A 19203-nucleotide genomic window follows, 5' to 3' on the forward strand; every position below is an offset into this window, starting at 1 on the left:
CATTTATCGTGGAGTTAACAGATCAGCAGGTTATATAATGGTCTTTCTAAATCCGTAGGTATTATTAAAAGAATAGCCCACCTAATTCCTCTTTGGCTCAAACAATAGTTATGCAATGCCCTTTGTTATTCAAAGCTCTGCTATGGATCTTGATATGGGTAACAACAACATTAACGAACTACAAGCTAATTCTTTCACAAAAACGCATTCTTCCTACTATATGCAGCAATTATCATGGTCGTTATGTAGATCTTGCAACCACTCCATTATTCCAGCGTTATTCACTTCTTCGCGCCGACAAAATTTATTATAAGAGGTTTCTGCTTACAGCACACAAACAGAAATTATTCTCTAAAACATTCAATCCAGATACATCTCGGCACCTTCTACGGCGAAACATCAGACACAAGCCGAAAACAAGAACAAATTATGGAAAGCAGACGTTTTTATATGCGTCAACTGAAATATTAAACAAGGTTGAGGAACTGTTAGACTTTAGCGCTCAGATTGGTACATTCAAGAAAGAGTTGACAACGTTGCTACTAGCCGATGTTGTTTCCTTTTCTTGCTCAATGCCATTCTGTTTCATTTCCATTTGTTTGTATGTACGTACATCCGTTCACAAAATGTATATAAACAATGCAGTTGTGCTATGTGTGCATTGTGGTTGTGTAGTGCGTATTACAAGTGTAATATGTTTTTACTTGTGTAAATCCTGTACTTTTGCCTTTTATATGTATTTCGTTCTCTTATCACTGCTGTCGAAACTGTTTACTGTAGGGGGCGGGGACCTTTCGTCAGGTCATTGGTACCTTCAGTCCCAGTCTCCACTCGCTATGACGAGGAAATAAAGTTCATTCATTCATTCATTCATTCATTCATTCATTCATTCATTCATTCATTCATTCATTCATTCATTCATTCATTCATTCATTCAAAGCACCTCCAATTTTTCTTGCATACGGGCACGGGAAAGGTAAGAGTGCGGAATGATGCAACAAATCACTACGGACTCACGTTAAATGGACCGAGCTCCTTGCACTCTCAGCAGGAAAAAGGAAAGGACACGCTATTTTTAGTGCTTCAATTTCTTTGGGTCATGAGGTAACGAGCGTCTTGCTCGCTTACACAATGCCGGTAAAACATTTGGTTCTTTGCTACAACCCGGCTTTCTTGTTCTTCTCTTTAAAGGTGCTGAAGAACCGGAAGAATGTGCTGTCCCATTGCACTGACGACTTCGGACAGGCCCCTCAAAACAGCGATGGAAGCTGTTCTCTGTTCCTCGACAGCCTTCTGCTGGCTCACATGAAGACGCCTTCGTACACTCTGGACGAAGTGCGAAAAGACGCCGACTTCATGATGTTCGCGGTGAGCAGTGGAAGCTCAAAGTCTTCGTTTCTCGTGATTGCGTAAGCAGTCTTCTAAGGTTATAGTGCTTTCATGATGGCACTGTTTGAAAAAAGACGAGAGAGCGTGAAAAGAGAAAGAGGAAAGGCGGAGGGGTCGGCCGGCTAAAACGTGACCGTGGCCTGTTGCATTGTACGCTAGGGGAACGGGAAAAGGAGGGAAAGGGACAGGCAGAGCGCTGATGGAAGCTGGGATGTCCTAATACAATAAATTGTATAAAGTGACCCGGGAGACGCATTTGTCCACGCACACACTTGCTTGCACTCTTCTCTAGCGCGAATTCGAACGCGTACGCTCTAAACACGAAAGGAGTAGAAATGGTGTAAGTTGTCCTCTAGCCCGCTTCCTTTTATAAAAGGGATTGCGCTAGAGGACATATTACTCAATTTTTACGCCAATTTAGGCGTACATCCGTGTCTAGAGTGCATATCACTCGCTGTCCATGTCCGGCACGCACACGTACGCACATCACGGATATGTGGTTCGGAGATGGACTTCTAAGTATGCACGCCTTAGCACCCAAAAGCGCGTAGCTTTCGTGCTGTTAACGTTGCAGTCTACGTACAACAAGCACGCATGCTTATGAGACGGGCTTCTACACACGCACACACCGGCGCGCGCGCGCGCTTCCTGGCACACACGCGTATGCACATGCGTGTTTCGCATCGTTAATCATCAATCCTATGCAAATCACACACGCCTATTCTGGAGATCGGTATCTAGGCCTGTCTCATATAAAAACCGGAAAACTTCGAGCACAAGTCAGCAGTTACTTTCGCCCAGGTGCTCAAGATGTGCCATTATGTGTGCGACTAGAATGTGATCGCAGCAAGGAGCGAGTCGTGGTGCCTGGAACAAGTCGTTCTGCATCTTGTACCCGAGTGCCCCACTATTAGATGATATCTTCATTCTGAAAAACAAAAGTGCTAATGGAAAAGATTCGCAAAATTTAATGCAGTGCGGCGCAAGTGAGAACAGAACTCTACTGCAGAGCTGAAACCTTGTGTGCCTCGAGAACTGTTCAGTCTTTTCATTAAATGAAATTTCGAATGTCGTATCGTGAGAGCGCCGGAATCTCTTACTAGAGTGCTTGACCACATTCCTGTGTCATCCATGGCATCGAGTGAGAACGTGTCGCTGCTCTATTCAGAGTTTGGGGGGCACTTAAGCTCCGCCTTTAAGGTTATGCCGGGATAGCGTTGATGGCTCCTGTCAGGGGCTCCTCTTGCCCACGCCGACTCGGACATTGTTAACACATTATGTGAAATACCACACAATGCACATATCTTATTTTAATTTTTTTATTTACGTACATACTGCGGGCCATGGTTAGATTTAAGCAGGAAGGACCCTTTACATATAAAGCCACACTTGAGCAAAGTTGCATACGAACGTGCCCGCGTGGTCTAGCGGTCACGTGTCTCACTCGGAACTCGATTCCCGACAAATTATCCCAATTTTCTTTTGCAGCAAAATCAATTTACTTCATTTTATATAATTACATGTCTTACTTATACTGAGTCCTTCTAATCAGCAATCTTCTATTGCTTTAATTACTTTTCAAATACTCCGTTTCACCGCAGTGCTGGCCAAGTGGTTTGAGGATCCGCCTCGCATGCGGAAGGCGCGTGGCTCGATTACCAGTGCCGCCGGTTACCGACCGCTGGTACAATGGGCCCATGCTTTACCCGGGCCTTGCGCTCGGCTTCTTTAGGGTGAATTACTTGGGAAATGGGTCTTCGACCCACCTTGAGTATTCTAAAACACTTTATGCCATGGCGCTCTTTGGCCACAGAATGTCATTGCGCCGTAAAAACCATCCATAATCAAATCCGCCGCTCCAGGTGTGACGTCGCCGCCTTTTCGACAAATGCAGCGTTTACGCACACACCGCCACCGACGTCACACACGCCGAGTTCACCGCTGAGCGAGAACCTTAACGCTATCGCGTTAAAATGAATGCTAGCGGACGCAGTTGCATAGGCCATGGGACAAATTGCCTGAGAGATGCAAAAATAACGACAAAAGAATATGCAATGAAACTTCATATCTCAGGGGTGGCTTAGTGGTTTGAGCATGCGGGAGGAGTGGGTTCGATTCGAAGCGCCGCCGGGCATTCACCCGGTGACACAATAGGTACAAGTTCTCTCCAGCCCTGGTCATTGGCTTCTTTGGGATGAAATGAATGGAAAAAGGGTCTCTGACCCTACCCTGAGATGCTGATAATACCTTGTGCCATGGCGCTCTCTGGCCGCAAATACCGCTACGCAGTAAAAATTGATTATTATCACGAAACTTTATGTGTACGTGTGTAAATAACTTAGTCCATTACAAGGCGGGAAATGCAAATCTATTGACCACTCGAGGTATGACGTAATATGTACGCCAAGGTAGCGGTAAGATGTTACTGACTCAAGGATAGTGTTATTAAGAAGGTAAGCAGCTGGACTTGACTCTCTAAGGGATACGCGCAAGACTTTACATTTAATGATATTAAGTGACCTGAGCCAGTGAATGCACCAATCGAAAATAGCGTAAAGATCAGTTTGTAACGTGTTAACATCCTGGTCACAAGTAATTTCTCTGAACACAACACAGTCAGCGGCAAATAATACATGTAAGAAGTAACGTGCTGGGTTAAATCACTAATGTAGATTAAGAAAAGAATGGGACCCAAAGCCGAGCCTTGAGGCACTCCAGAGTTGACCGCGCTAGAAGATGTATAATTGTTACAAGATACAAACTGAGAACGATGACAAAGGAAGTGTTCTAGCCACGTAATAATTTTGGGGTCAAGGTTAAGTTGCACTAATTATAAGAGTAGTGGTTTGTGGCTAACTTTGTCGAATACCTTGGCAAAATCTAAGAAAATAAATCGGCAAGGGAGCGTCGGTCAAGAATTAGGTGGCGCTTATGCGAAAAGGTAATTAGTTGCGCTTCACAAGACAACGTTTTTCGGAAGCCGTGTTGTGCGTGTGAAAAAACGAATTTGAATCCAGAAAGTGGAAAATTTCGGAGTAAAGAATGTGCTCTATGATTTGGCATGGTATACTGGTAAGTGATATTGGGCGGTAATTAAATGGGGAAGCGGTACTACCGCATTTATGAAGTGAAACCACATTCCAAACTCGCCAGTCGTCAGGGCATTCACCTGTATCAATGCACTGTTGAAAAATTAGTAACAAACACAGTGAAGAGTAAACCTTTGTACACTTCAGAAATTTGGCATTAATAAGGTCAACACCTGGACTTGCAGATACCTTCAAAGACTCAATTATGCTCTCGATACTACAACTGTTAATAACAACTGAATTCATAGGCAAATAATTGTAGAAGGGCGGATTCGGTAAAAATGACCCATCACAAGAGACGGAATTCTTGCAAAATATATCATTCAAAATGGTTGGACATTAAGACTCAGCGATAGAAGCTCCGCTAGAATCAGTGTTATTAAGGTCTTTGAAGAAGGATTAACAACGCGCCAGAATTTTTTAAGGTTATCACTGAGCATGCGTGGTAGTGTCGTCCGCATGAAGTAAGTTTTTGCTTGTTTCAATGCCAGAACGTAAGTTTTGTTAGCTTCTTTATGCACTGCCCAACGGTCATCGGAAGGAGCCAGTTTAGCCACTCGATAAAGGCGCTTGTTTCGGTTAGGTAATTGGCGCAAATAGGAGTTATACTAGGGTGTGTTAGCATCTGAAGTGATTACACGTTTCGGTACGTGTTTCGAAATCAATTCGTTGACTTTGGATTTAAAAATATTCCAGTTAGTAATCACACTTCGATCTGAAAAATGCGTCTTGAATAAATCTAGGAAAGTGGCCAAGTCATTGTTAATTTTTTTCAAAGTTAGCTCTGCTGTAATGGCAAATTGTTTTAGTGGTATTACTTGGCTTAACTTTCGCGACACTAATTTCAAATGCTAACACTACGTGGTTACTTAAACCAGGCAGGTAGGATTTTGGATACACAAGGTCTGGGCTTCTGGTTAGAATAAGTTCTAAGGTGTTCGCGCTATGGTTGAGTGACCTGGTGGGTTTAGTAACGAGTTGACTTAAGGAAAAAGTAGAACAAAGATCTAAAAAATCGTGACTCTGGGAAGAAAATGGGCTTAAGACAGGCACTTCAGACGACCATGAAGTGCTGGAGAAGTTGAAGTCGCCTAAAAGAAATATTGGTGCAGTAGGATGGCGTGTTGATACTATGTTAGGGGCGTCATGAAGCTCGGAAACAAAAGTGGACGAGTGCGAAGGAGGGCGATAGCATACACCAAAAATAAATTTATTGTGGCCAAGTTCTGCGCATGTACACATAGATTCGAAGTCGGTTTGAATGTGAATAGTGTAGAAAGGAATGAATTTAGCTATCGCGAGCAACACACCGCCACCAACACGGGTAGTGCGATCACAGCGATGAACTGTGAAATGCGATTACCTGTAAAATACTTCACTGCTTTGAACATTGGGGTGCAACCAGGCTTCGGTTAGTGCAATGATGTCTGCGTCACAGATGTCGATAACGGAGTGAAGGGAGCCCCGTTTGTTAAGGATGCTGCGAACGTTAGGCAGAAGAACAGATAAAGTTGATTTGGAAGATCACGCATCACGTCCCCTCGCGTGGCCCTATGGGGACACAGTTTGCGACTCATCTGAAATAATGTCGACAGGGCTTTGTTGAGGCAGCTTCTTAACGCTGTCTGTTTTACAGTCGTAGACGTAGCATTCTTTGTTCACAAGCAGCTTCTTGTGCCTCAGCTGATAATTAGGGGATTGTGGCAAGGATTTGGCGAATTCGACAAGTATTTTTTCTCACCTGCCGTGTGGCAGGAGAAAAATCTTCGGTCACAGAAACTTTTTCTGGTTTTAGGTCTGCGCGCGATAACAGTATTGCATTTTTAGTTCTAAACGAAGAGAATTTGACGATTACGGGACGCCACTTTGATGGCGACAAAGTACCGATGCGATGGACACGTTCAACAAGGTCTGGCGTGAATTGATCACCAACGGCGGAAGAAAGCACAGCGAGCGTTTTATCCTCTGTATCTTTCCACGATTCAGCCTCGTCATGAATACCGTGAAGAATCAGGTTATTTCGTCGGGCTCTGTCTTGGATATCGTCCAGACGAGACTGAATGCTGTCTTGCGGGAGCGCTAAATGGCCTACTGTGCCCTGAACGGCTGCAAGGCTTTCTTCGAGGTTGTTTATGGAGTGGGCTCTTTCTTCCAAGGCCTCAAGACGTGCGTAAATATTCTCATGCTTAGCCTCAATATTTAGTTGGGCAGTTTTAATATATTTAACGTCGGACTGGATTTCGACCTGACCTTTTGCAAGAACAGATGTTTGACTACTTATTTTTTTAAGCATCTCGGTAATAGCTGATAATTGGTTGGGTTGGTTCTCGGTTTGAGAGCGGAGATTTGAGGGGCCAGGATTGCATTCAAAATCACCAGAAAGAAGTAGCATTAATACTTCAGCACATTTGCGCATAAGTGCACAAAACGTTTGTGAGCATGGGAGCAGGACTAGACAACGATTGCTGTACTTTTTTGCATAAAGTGTAGAACGGTTACAAACCTGTGGTTACAAAGCGTAGAACGGTTACAAGCCACCACTCTGATGCCGTTCGCAGGGAAGTGACTCCAGCTCGTGTGCCATAAGTTGGAGCCTCTATCTCCTCGGCCTCCACCCGGAGAAGCAGAGAAGAGTGCAGCAGGAGTTGGAGGATGTCCTCGGTCACCATTCCGACAGGGTGTACACAATGGAGGACCTGAAGCGGCTGCAGTACATGGAGTGCTGTGTCAAGGCACGTGTCTACGTTTCTCTGCTGCTGCTTCTCGCACGGTGCAAAGCGCTTTAATGCAGCACATTTGCGTCGCACTTTATTCCGGGGTAAACGTTAAGAGGACGCGGATAACGTTTCATCGGTGTGGAGCTTCCGATATATGGCGTCAGGATGCAATCGGATGAAGCTTTAATCAGAGGTAGTCAGATGTCCTGCAGGAGGCTCCCGCCGAACACGGCCGTCTCACGCTGCCGGCTGCATTTTGTTTCGCAGCAATGCCGACAGGTGGCGTGGCGGCAAAATCGCTTATGAATCTGTGGTAGACGTGAGCAAAAGGCGATTATTAAATTGGTGGCTCATAAGCAGTGCGGCGGCCTAAGTATAGTAGTTCATCATTAAAAAATGATATGACGTAAAATCATTCCAACTCATATGTATAAACATGGCACATTTGCAGGAAATACAGATAAGTTTGAGAAATTGGTAAGATAAATAAAAGAGAAATAATGAGCGTGGTGGCACCTGCCACCGCCCAGTTTCAAAAGGGACGCTCTAACATCCTTCCATACGTATGCAGGAAGGGCGGTGAAAGGAAGAAGCTCTGCGCTTCGGTGATCGAAGGGAACAGGAGGGGGAGAGCACAGAATAAAGGCTGAGTGCGTTATGCCAGCCAGGTATTATAGCGTGTGCACAGTGCCCTGCAGTGCGGTCGAGCCGGCACGCTCATTTTACTCCTTGGCCTGCACCATGAAGACGCATAAGTGTGCCTAGGAGTGTGCTCTGCGAAGTGTGCCATCAGCGGTCATAGCACTTTTATAGGACACGATACAGGCTTCGGCGCCACGGCTTCGGTTGGGCTGTCCACTAAAAATCTGGGTGGTCGTCGATGCACCGCCACACGCGCATAATATCGATGGTGCCCCATAATAACGCCAAATAAATGATTTTACACCAAGTGAGCGCGGTTGAAAACCGCTCTGATTTTACATTCATAGCTTCTAAATTGAAAATTGACATTTTTGTTTATATATTGCTACCAAGAGTAAATGGAGCGTAAAGGAAGAGCACACAAACACTATCACAGAAGGCACGACTCAGCCAACCGACAATCGAGCAGGGGAAACCGAGCAGTGCAGGCTGATGCCAACGCCCCTAGACCACCCACATTGCGGCTCCAGTGAATGGCCACCAGGGTGGCAATAGTAGCAAAAAATTACAGGCCAAGATGAATAGCGGGCAGTATCGAGATAGGCATACAGAAAAGTGTTGCACAGTGGTCATCTACAGGGTTAGGCGCTAAAATTGTAGCAAGCATAGCAGTAGAAGAAAAAAAAAGAAATATCATGGAGTTATCAATAAAAAATGGTTCTGTTGGTGAAAGCACGTTCTATATCGTTTAATACATGAGAAGTGAGATCGTTACTTTTTATAATAGCCTCTGGAAAAACTGGGCATTTAATGCTATTACGGCGACGGTATAAAGGAGGTAATTTATATGAATGGAGACGGCTTCTGCTCCTGGATGACGGTGTTTGAAAGCATATTAAAAGGCTGTGGTGAAGCTTGAAGATGTAAACAGTCGAACCCGGGAATATCGAACTGGAAGCGGATCGCGAATTAGTTCTATATATCATTAAATAAAAAATGGCAGTAGATATATGTAACCTAGGAGTAACAATACATACCATCCACGCTAGAGACACCCTTTTTTGCAGCGATGTGCTGCCAGCCGGCGTGCTGCCAAAGTGCCGTTTGCTACGTGTTACTTGGCTTACCATGCTTCGCATCGAAGCCGCAGCGGACTGTTCTATCCAACGAGTCACTGCCTCTCCCACATAAGACCCGGTTACCAGCACACTGCATAGATATTGATCTTACATTAAAATATAATTTCCGCAAACCTCCGACAGCAGAGCACGACAGACGAGGACCGCTGCTGGTCTTTAGTTAGGTTTGCTTTACCGCAACGCAGCGGGCAGGAGCGGAGGATGAGTACGAGATGTCGAAGGCCACCCTCAAAGCCCCTCCACGTTCATCTCGCCACAGGGTTCCATCGCTGCCAGCAAGGGCCGACGTGTGGGCCCGAAAAGTGGTCGAAAGAACCGTTACGAAAAGCGCCACTTCCAGGAGCGCGGCGTGGAGTTCGATATAGTGCGAAACTTTCCTGTATTTTTACAGACGACTTTCGAGAGGATAATTTGTGCGCGATAGCCAATATTCCGATATATTCGGACTTCACTGTGCATCAGCTGAAATTTAATCAAACTCCTTGTGTTATCTACTTAAATGCAGTTCGAGCGTCAAGTCACTGGTAACGATTGCATACAGGTATAAGCGGAATGGCAAGTATTAGTGTTCGCTATTATAAGTGACTGTGCGCATAGCGGAGCAGATCCGACAGGTTCTAGGTCGTTATTCACATATAAGTGACGCTACGGTGGAACAACTGCTTACAGACTAAGCAAGGCTAATCCCACCAGTAGCATACAACAACTCAGCTCAACTCAACACAGGTTTGAAAATTTGCCTATAGTAAGAGAATCTCAAACTTCGCAGGCGTATTGAGCCTGGTATCTTAGTAGTGTTCTAGAGCACAAACATTTTGTGTTCAGAAAGTCAGTTTTTAAGCCTGGGTCTCATTCGACCTATTTAGAAGTTTTAAGTGTGGCTGAACTACCTCTAGCGGTTAGTAACTGTTGTTCCAGGGTGAACCTCAGTTTTCAGATAACAGATGATGCCCTAAAGTGCACTTTATATTAAGTATACTGTAGTATATTGCGCTTTATAGGCACTGCTTTGTAGCGAACAAACATGCTAGAAGAAGAGTCAACAAAAAATTACAATCGATTTAGCTTACTTGGCGAAATGCGCAGCATGTACACTAGCACGTCACGTTTAATTTCACTTTCGGTTTGAGGCTATCGTTTCAAGGTCGTCAGTCTTGAGCCAAATATTGGCGAAATCGGTGGCTGAGGGCCTCAGTGGTAGCACGCAAAAAATTTTGGAACAGCTTAATGAAACTTAATAGGGCGCTACGACAGCGGTGTGTTCAGGATCTGTTACGTGTCCGACAATCGTGACAAGGAGCAGAGAGGTTCCCGGCAGAACGACGTTTATTGTTCCATGCTTATGGGTTCTTGACCCGCACGGAATAGCGACCGCTAGCAGGCGATGCCCGGCGTTCAACCGTTCGGCAGCGCATGCGCACTTCGCAGAGTACCTTATCAGCGGCGCGCACGGACACCACAGGATCCATTGCGCGTGGATGGAAGTTTATTAAGACGACGACATGCAATGCACAGCGCTAGAGACTGGCCACACGAGGTGCGATCAGCTGCGGCGATAACATAGTGCTGTTGCGCACGGACCAACGAAGCTGATCAGTTCGCTCCACCGCGGGTTCAAAACCTAGGCGCGGCGCTGTCCCAACCATCGCGAGGCGGAAAATCCGGCGTTGTCGTCCATGCCAGACGCACCGAAAACGCACGTGACCTCATGACGTCATCGGAAGTGCCTTCGTCATCAGGAAAGAAAGAAAAATAGAATTTCTCAAATAAAGATTTCTGATAGAGTTGGTATAGGACCCAGGCCGGCGCGAACAGAATAGCTTCGCTGGCCGCTGTATTAGAGCTGCATTAGAACCGAAGACAGGCACCCCGCGTGCATGCTTTCGTATTCACAGCACGCAAGTAGCGCTAAGTGCCGTGCGTTATTTTATTTCTGCAGGCCTAGCTGACTTCACGCACTAAAAGAGACGTCTTTTTTTTGTTCGAGAGTAGAAGATTTAGTGCTAGCGCACTATAAAAGCTTGCGCCACGTCTTATTAATGCGTGAGCATTAGAAGGGTCTCTGTGAGCGTAAATGGCGACCGCCGTCACACATGACACATGATGCATGACCTCTTGATGTCATCACAACCTGCTCACCGCAGGAGGCGGCAGTTAATGACTGGTCACGAGAGGTTTCTCGGGAAGAACAACCTAGCTCTGACAAGCCCCATCGGTGGATGTGTTTTAAAGAGACACTTGCCGGGTTCTATCGCATCGCTTAACCGCTGCACCACTGCGCCGGGAGTGGTATGAGGACTCCCAACGATCTGTGATTGTAAAGTACAGAATACCTAAATCCGCATACATTGCCGTTAGCTACAACAGCATCAGCAGGAGCAGAAAACGGGAACGCATTCACGTGATCCACCGACGATCGGCAAATAGCTATTATAGGAATTAATTTTGTCATTCTTTTGCTCACGCTTATAAAATTCCGGTTAAATCACGCTTTTTTCTGGCTTAAAACATTGTGAGTGCTAACGATTATGGCCATTGCACGCGTAGCTTTCTATTTTAGTTCTTACATAATTGGAACGAACTCGTTTCGTTTGTACTAACAATGTGTCCACGTATCAGGTCAATAATTGTGGAAACTTTCAAAGCTTTGAGCCTACCTGGTGAGCATGCACGTCATTGGGATTGCGTGAGCAGTACTTAGACAATTATTCCAGCTGAAATCATTAGTCCTCATGCCGCACTTTGTGAATTGCAGGAGACACTTCGCATGTGCCCCCCCTTTCCTTTCATCGGAAAGGTTCTTGATCAAGATCTGGTCATAGGTAAGCCATTTGTACCCGAGTGCAGTTTGTTATGAGAGTGAAAGTTCAATGCAGAATAGGTGCAACTCATTAACATCCTGCGTGGCCATTGTTTTTTCTGTGCGCTTCTAATTATGACGGGACTCGATGAAACCCAGTACTAACTTTATTTAATTTGGAATGGGCGCAGAGGCAGCAGCAAGGAAAGTGCGGCGCAGTCTTCAAGAAATGCCTACTTGCCTTTCAAAATCACTCTTTTACATTGCAAAACTGGCTCAGCGATATTTCGTGCACTGTGACGGGGAACAAAGATATGGTTACAGGTGTAACGACGACGACTTCGAGAGCTGGGACGTAGACGAGGACATAGAAGTTCATGTCGGTTTTGGTGGGCTAGTGTCTTACACCTAGCGGCTGCCTGTCTCTGTGTGCCTGTGTCTCCGATTGTAACGTTTCGGACGTTACAGTATTTGAAAAAGATATCTGACGAACAAAAATTCGTCGGAGGCACTTCGATATCTCTTAACTGCGGGAAGGCGAAAGCCGTTTGCGACTCATTGCACTGATTTGAATTTGAGCGGTGTCGTCACGCTGAGCATGCGCAGTTGTTGCTTAGCGGCGGATCACCCCACCGGCCACAGTGGGCAGTTTGTACACAGCCCAGTTAGCAGGTTGTGATCATGTGACAAGGTCACGTGACCTAGGATGTAACGGACGGACACCGCGAGGTCGCGTGACCGAACAGACGGTCGCTGCGAGTATGAGCCATTAAAGGCTTTCGCCTTAAAAGAGGGCGAGCCTTTCAGCGAATAGACACGGTAACTGATTGAGGGCCCTAGCGCTTGTATGTATAGGATAGCTGCACGCATACAGGGCGTTTCATGCACTTAAGAGTCAAGACTGTAAGCAATTTTCTAAAATTCGATTTTTAGTTACGAGAGTGTTTATTTGGGCATCGCATTGACAGCGGTGCAGTAAATCACATGCCTGTGACGTGCTCTATGCCCGCTCGCCGCACACAGTTGGGCGCTGCGAAAGGAGCACGTGGCACTAGTACCGCTGTGTGAGGTCTGTTCGTAAGCGTCCCCAGCGCTTTTTCTGACCTCGCGGTTTGTTGTCGTCCGTGTGCGCCACAGAATTTCTTGCTCTGCACCGGAGACAAGAATGAAATTTTCGAAATTCTAAAAACTGATATGAATGTCACTTACAGGGGGCTTAAAGCCTCCCGGTAATAAAGGAGCCTAACTGATATATTTAAAAAGTGAACCGCTCGGTATTAAGTAAAGAGCCTACTGGCTAGCCCTAATTAGCTGTATTATGATGCACGACATCGATTACAATGCTACGCCGGGAAATGTGTCCTCCTAACTCAAAAAGCCTATTTTTGAAAATTGCTGACAATCTTCGGTGGAACACGCGGTTTACAATTCGTTGAAGCATCTCACTCAATGCAGCCGAGTGACATTGGTAGTCCGTTCTTCACACATATCAAATCTGATATCACATTTTGTGTGCATGTCTGTAAAAGTCCGTTGATGTCGCATAACAAGCCTTCCAACGAAGATATGGACGCCAGACGGTTTCTCACAAGTCGCCTGTTTCGAAGAATTCATAACCGTAAGAAAAAAACATTCAAACACGGGGGCATCTTTGCATCTCACTTCCATCTAACAGGGCCGCTGTGGCTGGGATTCCAGTTTTCGAATGAGCCAAGTTTGAGCCAACTTTGTGCTGAGCCACTGAGACTGCTGTTGTCTATATATGTAGTTAGTTGCGGAGGCAGTTCTGCTTTCGCATTACTATACAGGTGAATCCTGGAAGACTTAATGGTACGTGCAGTGCTTCTCCGAAACTTCCAAAGCAGGCAGCACGTATAGCACTTGGGAAGGTGCTACTTGCTGTTTCCTCACGGGAACAATTCTTCTCTGTGAGCCTTTTCAAGAGAAAGTATGCAATGGGGCTACGGCTGCCTACGCGCGGCCACAGCGGCTCGGCAGACGACTTAAGTTGGGTCGCGTCTTTCACATCGGCTTACTGAGGCAACCAGGAAGTTAGAGAGCGGTGTAGTCTGACCTCTCTGATTATTGATCAGGCTTCTGCGCGTATGCAGACAGCTCAGAGGCCGTTCGGTATTTCTTCCCTAGTTTTTCGAGACGCTGCTCGTTTGCGCGAGATTGGCAGCTACAAACCAGCTGAATACTTGGAAGTGCGATCGTTATTACTAATCGGCATCTTCGTTGAAATGGGCCTTGACATCGCAGACGCCAAGGTTCCCAATAGTCATTAACCTGCGCAAACTATGCAAGCGGATCGTAGTGCAGTTTTTGTCGCTGAATAAAGAATAATTACGACGCCATATAAATCAGAATCAGGCATCATGACCCCGTCGCCTTACTCAGTTGCGCAGTATCCTCCCGAAGTGTGAAGTCAAAATGCTTTCGCCGCTAAAGTATACAGCATTAACTTTTACACCAGCGTATTGAAGCACTGCGATACCAGAACTTCCTTTCATATCGGTTTTTACGCCACACCTTTTTAGAAAGCTCGTTCTAATGTGTGGAACGGTCGAATGCATTCAAAAATATTTATTTGGAGCTGAATATGTTTCCACTGAGGAGTGTACGCGGTGAAAAACCGTTATGTATATACTGAATGAGTATATACGTATTTACGACCTCTTCAAACAGCACCGTGAATATGTTCAATCACTATGACCACGGGCGGGCTGGTACTAACCTGTCCCTGTTTTCTGCAGAGGGCCACACTTTGCCAAAGGGTATCTCCTGTTACATCAACATGTTCAGCCTCCACCGAAATCCGGATCAGTTCAAAAACCCTGAGGAGTACATGCCTGAGAGGTTCATGTCTGAGGAGAACGGCCGCCGACACCCGTACGCCTACATTCCCTTCTCCGCTGGTCCCAAAAACTGCATAGGTGAGTGGTTTAAGGACGTTCTAGCACTAAATTGCACTGGCCAAATTCATTGCCTACAAATGTGGCAAAGAAAAATACATCCACAGATTCAAAACTACGGTATTTACTCGTGGAAGACACGCACCCGTATGATGGTGGCACCCCCACATAGGGACGCAGAAATTAGAAAAAAAGAAAACAGAAACTGAGACCATCACGAACCAGTTCTTCAATGCACGAGTGGATGGTGCAAGGTGCTTTTCAGGCGTCTGTCGTCGTCATTGTCGCTGCTGCTCGTCGTTCACTGCGGCTTTCAAGCTCGGCCACGCCGAGCAACACGGTAATCGGACAGCTAGGCGCAAGTACGACGTCGATGAGATATACGTACGAACTTGACGTATCCAGAAAAATGACCTCGTTGTGACCAATAAAACCCGCAAGGCTCTCCGCAGAAAACCACGCAAGAAAGAGGGAGAGAGAGATGTGGCAGAGGAAAGGCAGGAGGGTTAACCAGTAAAATGTTCCGGTTGGCTACCCTGCACTGGGAGAGAGGGATGAGGGGGCGTAATATAATAACAAGAAGTAGAGCAATGCGGTCCGTAGCAAGCACGACAGGCAATGACACACGCACTGTAAGTGACAGGCCGCCGCAGCTGTAGCCTGCACACATTGAGGGCTGCCGACTGCTGCGACCTGAGTAGAACAGATCGAGGGCCCTTCATCACAAGGCAGCGCAGACGTTCCAGTGTCAAGAAAGGCTGCTTGCCGTTGCGGCTGATAATGTGGATGACAACGTAAGCATCGGAGTTCGTATCGGAAGCATGAGACTGGAGGATGCGTGGTGCCAGCTGTTGGACAGCTGCAAGCACTGGATTCAACAAATCCAGCACCTGCAGTGCATTCTGTGCAGCTGGCATGTGCAAGCTGGAAAGCAGCACACGCATGGCTTTCACGATTGGTGTTAGCATTGCAATCACTTGCTCGTATGCGACCTGGGCCGGTTTCTGACCTACTTGCGCGGTAACTGTTCTATCATTGATGATGTGCAGCGCCTCGGGAGCGATGGCCAAGTCACTTGCCGGCCCAGGTCTTGGATCGGAGTTGGGCCTTGTGCTTGATTAGCAATAGACTCGGGACTCAGAGTACACAATACCTGCTTGGTCACTGCGGGTGTGTGTAGCTCAGGCAGGGATGGCCAAGGCCCGTCTGCGACAACCGTCTGTGCCTCGCCAGTCATATGTCTTCCAATCCTTAAAGTAGTATGTGGAGGGGAGGACAAGTTTCGGAAATTCTTGGACGATCCTTTCAAATGTTTGCTACACTTTTAGAAGGTCTGTGACGAGATCGACAACGTCGTCGCACCTTAGCGGCAGCTTCTCTGTGCGTGAAATTGTCTCTTGTCATTTGTTTGAGCATCGCCCTTTCCCTCTTCAGGCGAGGACAATCTTTTGAGGCAGCGTCATGAGGGCAGCGGCAATTGGCACACGTAAGGACTGTTGCCCGGCAAGAATCGCCGCTGTGTGCCTGAGTACACCGTGGGCACACGATGGGGAATTTGCACACACTACTCACGTGTCCTATCTTCATGCATTTGCGCCACTGGAGAGGCTTCGGGACGAAAGGCCTAACTACATGCCGAAAGTGCCCACCCTTCACGTACGTTCCCTTGGAAGGTCAACTTGATGCACTTTGTCTTCCCAAGATGCTGAGCTTGCAGTATGTCTACACCGTCGGTAGCTGGTTGAATCAACCACGCAAGTCTCCAAAACATAGACAGGAGCTCGTCATTTACATTCATGGCACCAAGAGTAACGGCTGCGTGGTGTGATCTGCGATGGCGCGCTTGAAAGCTCTGGCTATCGTCGGCCACGTGGACATCATACCAACAGACTTCAGGAGAAACCGAGGATGGATTCATGGATGAATGAATCAGCACTAGCTGTCCATGCACAGCCTAACAACCAAGCATGGGCAGTATCAAAGATGCACGTATATTCGATACCATTTTTCGGTACATTTTGCGCATCGATATTAGGTACCGCTTTCCAGAAATGAAATAATAGGAGTATTGGTATCAAAAATGCATTTATTGAGTATCGTGTATTTTAACGATACTCGATACTGAAAAAAAAATAAGCGTGCTGCAGAATTGGAGGCTGCTATGATCAGAATTTGGGTCGGCGAAGCCCACTAAGATAGCAACGCGATGAATAGAGAGAAAAATTAGGAACAGACGATGCCAATGCTCCTGGCCCAGTCACGATCGTCTTTCTTCCTACGTTCGTGGCTTGGCAGACACGCAACTTATATGTTGCGCTTCTGCACACAAAGTGGCAGTAGGGACGAGGAGGCAAGCTGACCGTTATTGTAGAAACAAGTTAAAAGAACGCCCCTTCACTTCTTCTATTTTCAAATTGCGGTGGTTTCCAACAGAAATGAATGATTTTCGTCTGCATGTTCAGGACTTGACAGGACATTTTTTCTTTACTTTGTAAGCAGCATATACGTCAAGCTCTCTTCCCCATGCAAATCAGTGGGGTCATGAGCGCCGGCAGCGTCAAAGGCATAAGCTCACATACTCCTTTCGATTACTTGAGCAGCGCTGCAAGAATTAGTTCTCAGGAGGCACTGGTGAAAGCTTAGTTTCTTAACTATGCCTCGAGAATCCTCGAGTCGACGTGGCTGTGCTTCACTATTATCTATCAATAAAAGTCAGTGTTATAAAATACAACGCACCAACGTGGCCGTGTGCTCCTGTGGAGAGGCTTTTTTCATTTGCTTCGCTTAAAGCACGACAGCATCAAGAGGCTCTTCCGGACCAGCGGTTTGAGAAAATGCTGTTACTCACTACCTTTAGGCAAAAAAAAACGTAAATAAAAAATAAGTGCGAGATATGTTTTGCCTAATCAAGCCTTATAGCCTGTTTTCTTTGTTGTTTTCCTTCCAGCATTTAAGGAAGAATGTTCATTTTCAAACGGTTGTTAAACAGACTGCTGGGGAAATAACATTTAACTGTTCGGCTTTAATAAGCGCACGGAGGCTGCACCTTTAAGCACGTGCAAAGGTAGAGGCCACACCATGAATACTGTTGTTACAAACGAGGAGGATCAGAAACAATTTCTAGTTTATTCATATGTAGTCAAGAGCTCAGAGATCGGCTCGCATGAAAAGCAATAGCATTAAAAGAATTCGTTAGGCTGCTTATGGAAGCTACAGTTTAAACGCCACCATTGCTTCTTTCCAACGCTAAATCGTTAGCGAAACCAGCTGCGCCGAGAGTGGAACTTTAAAAAACTCGAGAAATCCATGAGGCCGGATTCGTTTGAGCCCTTTCAAATCCAGTGCGCTATATAATACACTGACAAATTCCAGAAACCATGGAAAAATTTATTAACTTGAAAAATACTATTACAAGCTTTGTTAATATTGGCTACTTCAGAGCGAAATATCGACGATACAGTAACTAGCATCTTTATCGGAAATCAGTTTTGTTTCGGAATCTTGTATCGATGTCGGAAATAGTTTTTCAGGGTATTAGTCTAGGTATCGGTATAGAGTAGACTTTTTTTTTTCAAATATCGTGCCCAGCCCTACAAACTACATTGTACCAAGGCTACCAGCCGAATAGGAGGATAAGCTGTTGAAGTTGCATCGTTTTGTGAACGCACGTCGGACAGAACGCGGCTACCATCTTTCAAAGATTGCAAATGCGGATCAAACCGGTGTCTGGTTCGATCTGCCAAGGAGTTCGACTGTGGACTTTGAAGGTTCTAAAAGCGTCACTGTGCGCTTTGCGCACAACTTGCGCCGAACGACAAACCTGAACGGTGATGCTGTGCATCGCCGCTGACGGTCGGCAATTCCCTCCATTCGTGGTGTTCAACAGGAAGACTTGTTCCTAATGAGAAGTATCCCGAAGGCTTTGCGGTCTCTGTTCAAGACAATGGCTGGATGTCGAACTAACGGACTCTTTATTGGATACAGGCACTGTGGCAGAACCCACCGGTAGGTCTGCTACGATGCAAAGCCCTTCTCGTCCTCTGCAGTTTTCGGGGACACCTGACGCTTGGGATCAAGGCCCGACTCGGAGTTGCGCTGACGGATTTGTCTATTAACCTTGGAGACGCGTCGAGCATGCTGGAGCCTCTGTACGTGTACGTCAAGCTGCCACCCAAAGGGAAGTTTTGACTGTGCTACGCCGAGTAGATGGCTGAGGGCCACCATGAGTCGAAGCCGACTGGGCGACCTTGGAAGGCATGGCTTTCTCAAGTCTGCAAGTGTATTTTCGGCATGTGACATTCGTTTCCCGCCAAAATGGTCTCAAAGGGATTTAAGATTATCGGCGTTACCAGCACTATGCACGGCACAGTATGTGATCATCTCTTTGATGCACTGATGAGGTGTGGTTATCGGAAAGAGAAAGCAGTGAGGAATTGTCAATAAAAGTGTTTATAACTTGTCCTCAGCTGTTGCATTAATGTGCGCAGAAATCGAAGCAATGCTACATAGTTT

At 46.3% G+C, this 19203-nt stretch overlaps 1 protein-coding gene across 1 annotated transcript in view; it reads left to right on the top strand.

Annotated features, from left to right (window-relative positions):
- LOC144124610 (cytochrome P450 4V2-like) overlaps nt 1-19203 on the top strand; it is a 67010-nt gene that overhangs the window by 45882 nt on the left and 1925 nt on the right. The window contains exons 7-10 of the mRNA XM_077657401.1: nt 1192-1368; nt 7037-7210; nt 11732-11798; nt 14533-14712. Of these exons, the coding sequence (XP_077513527.1) occupies nt 1192-1368; nt 7037-7210; nt 11732-11798; nt 14533-14712 (598 nt within the window). The remainder of the gene's footprint in view (nt 1-1191; nt 1369-7036; nt 7211-11731; nt 11799-14532; nt 14713-19203) is intronic.

Source organism: Amblyomma americanum, chromosome 3, assembly GCF_052857255.1.
Source record: "Amblyomma americanum isolate KBUSLIRL-KWMA chromosome 3, ASM5285725v1, whole genome shotgun sequence".
NCBI classification, from domain to species: Eukaryota; Metazoa; Arthropoda; class Arachnida; order Ixodida; family Ixodidae; genus Amblyomma; species Amblyomma americanum.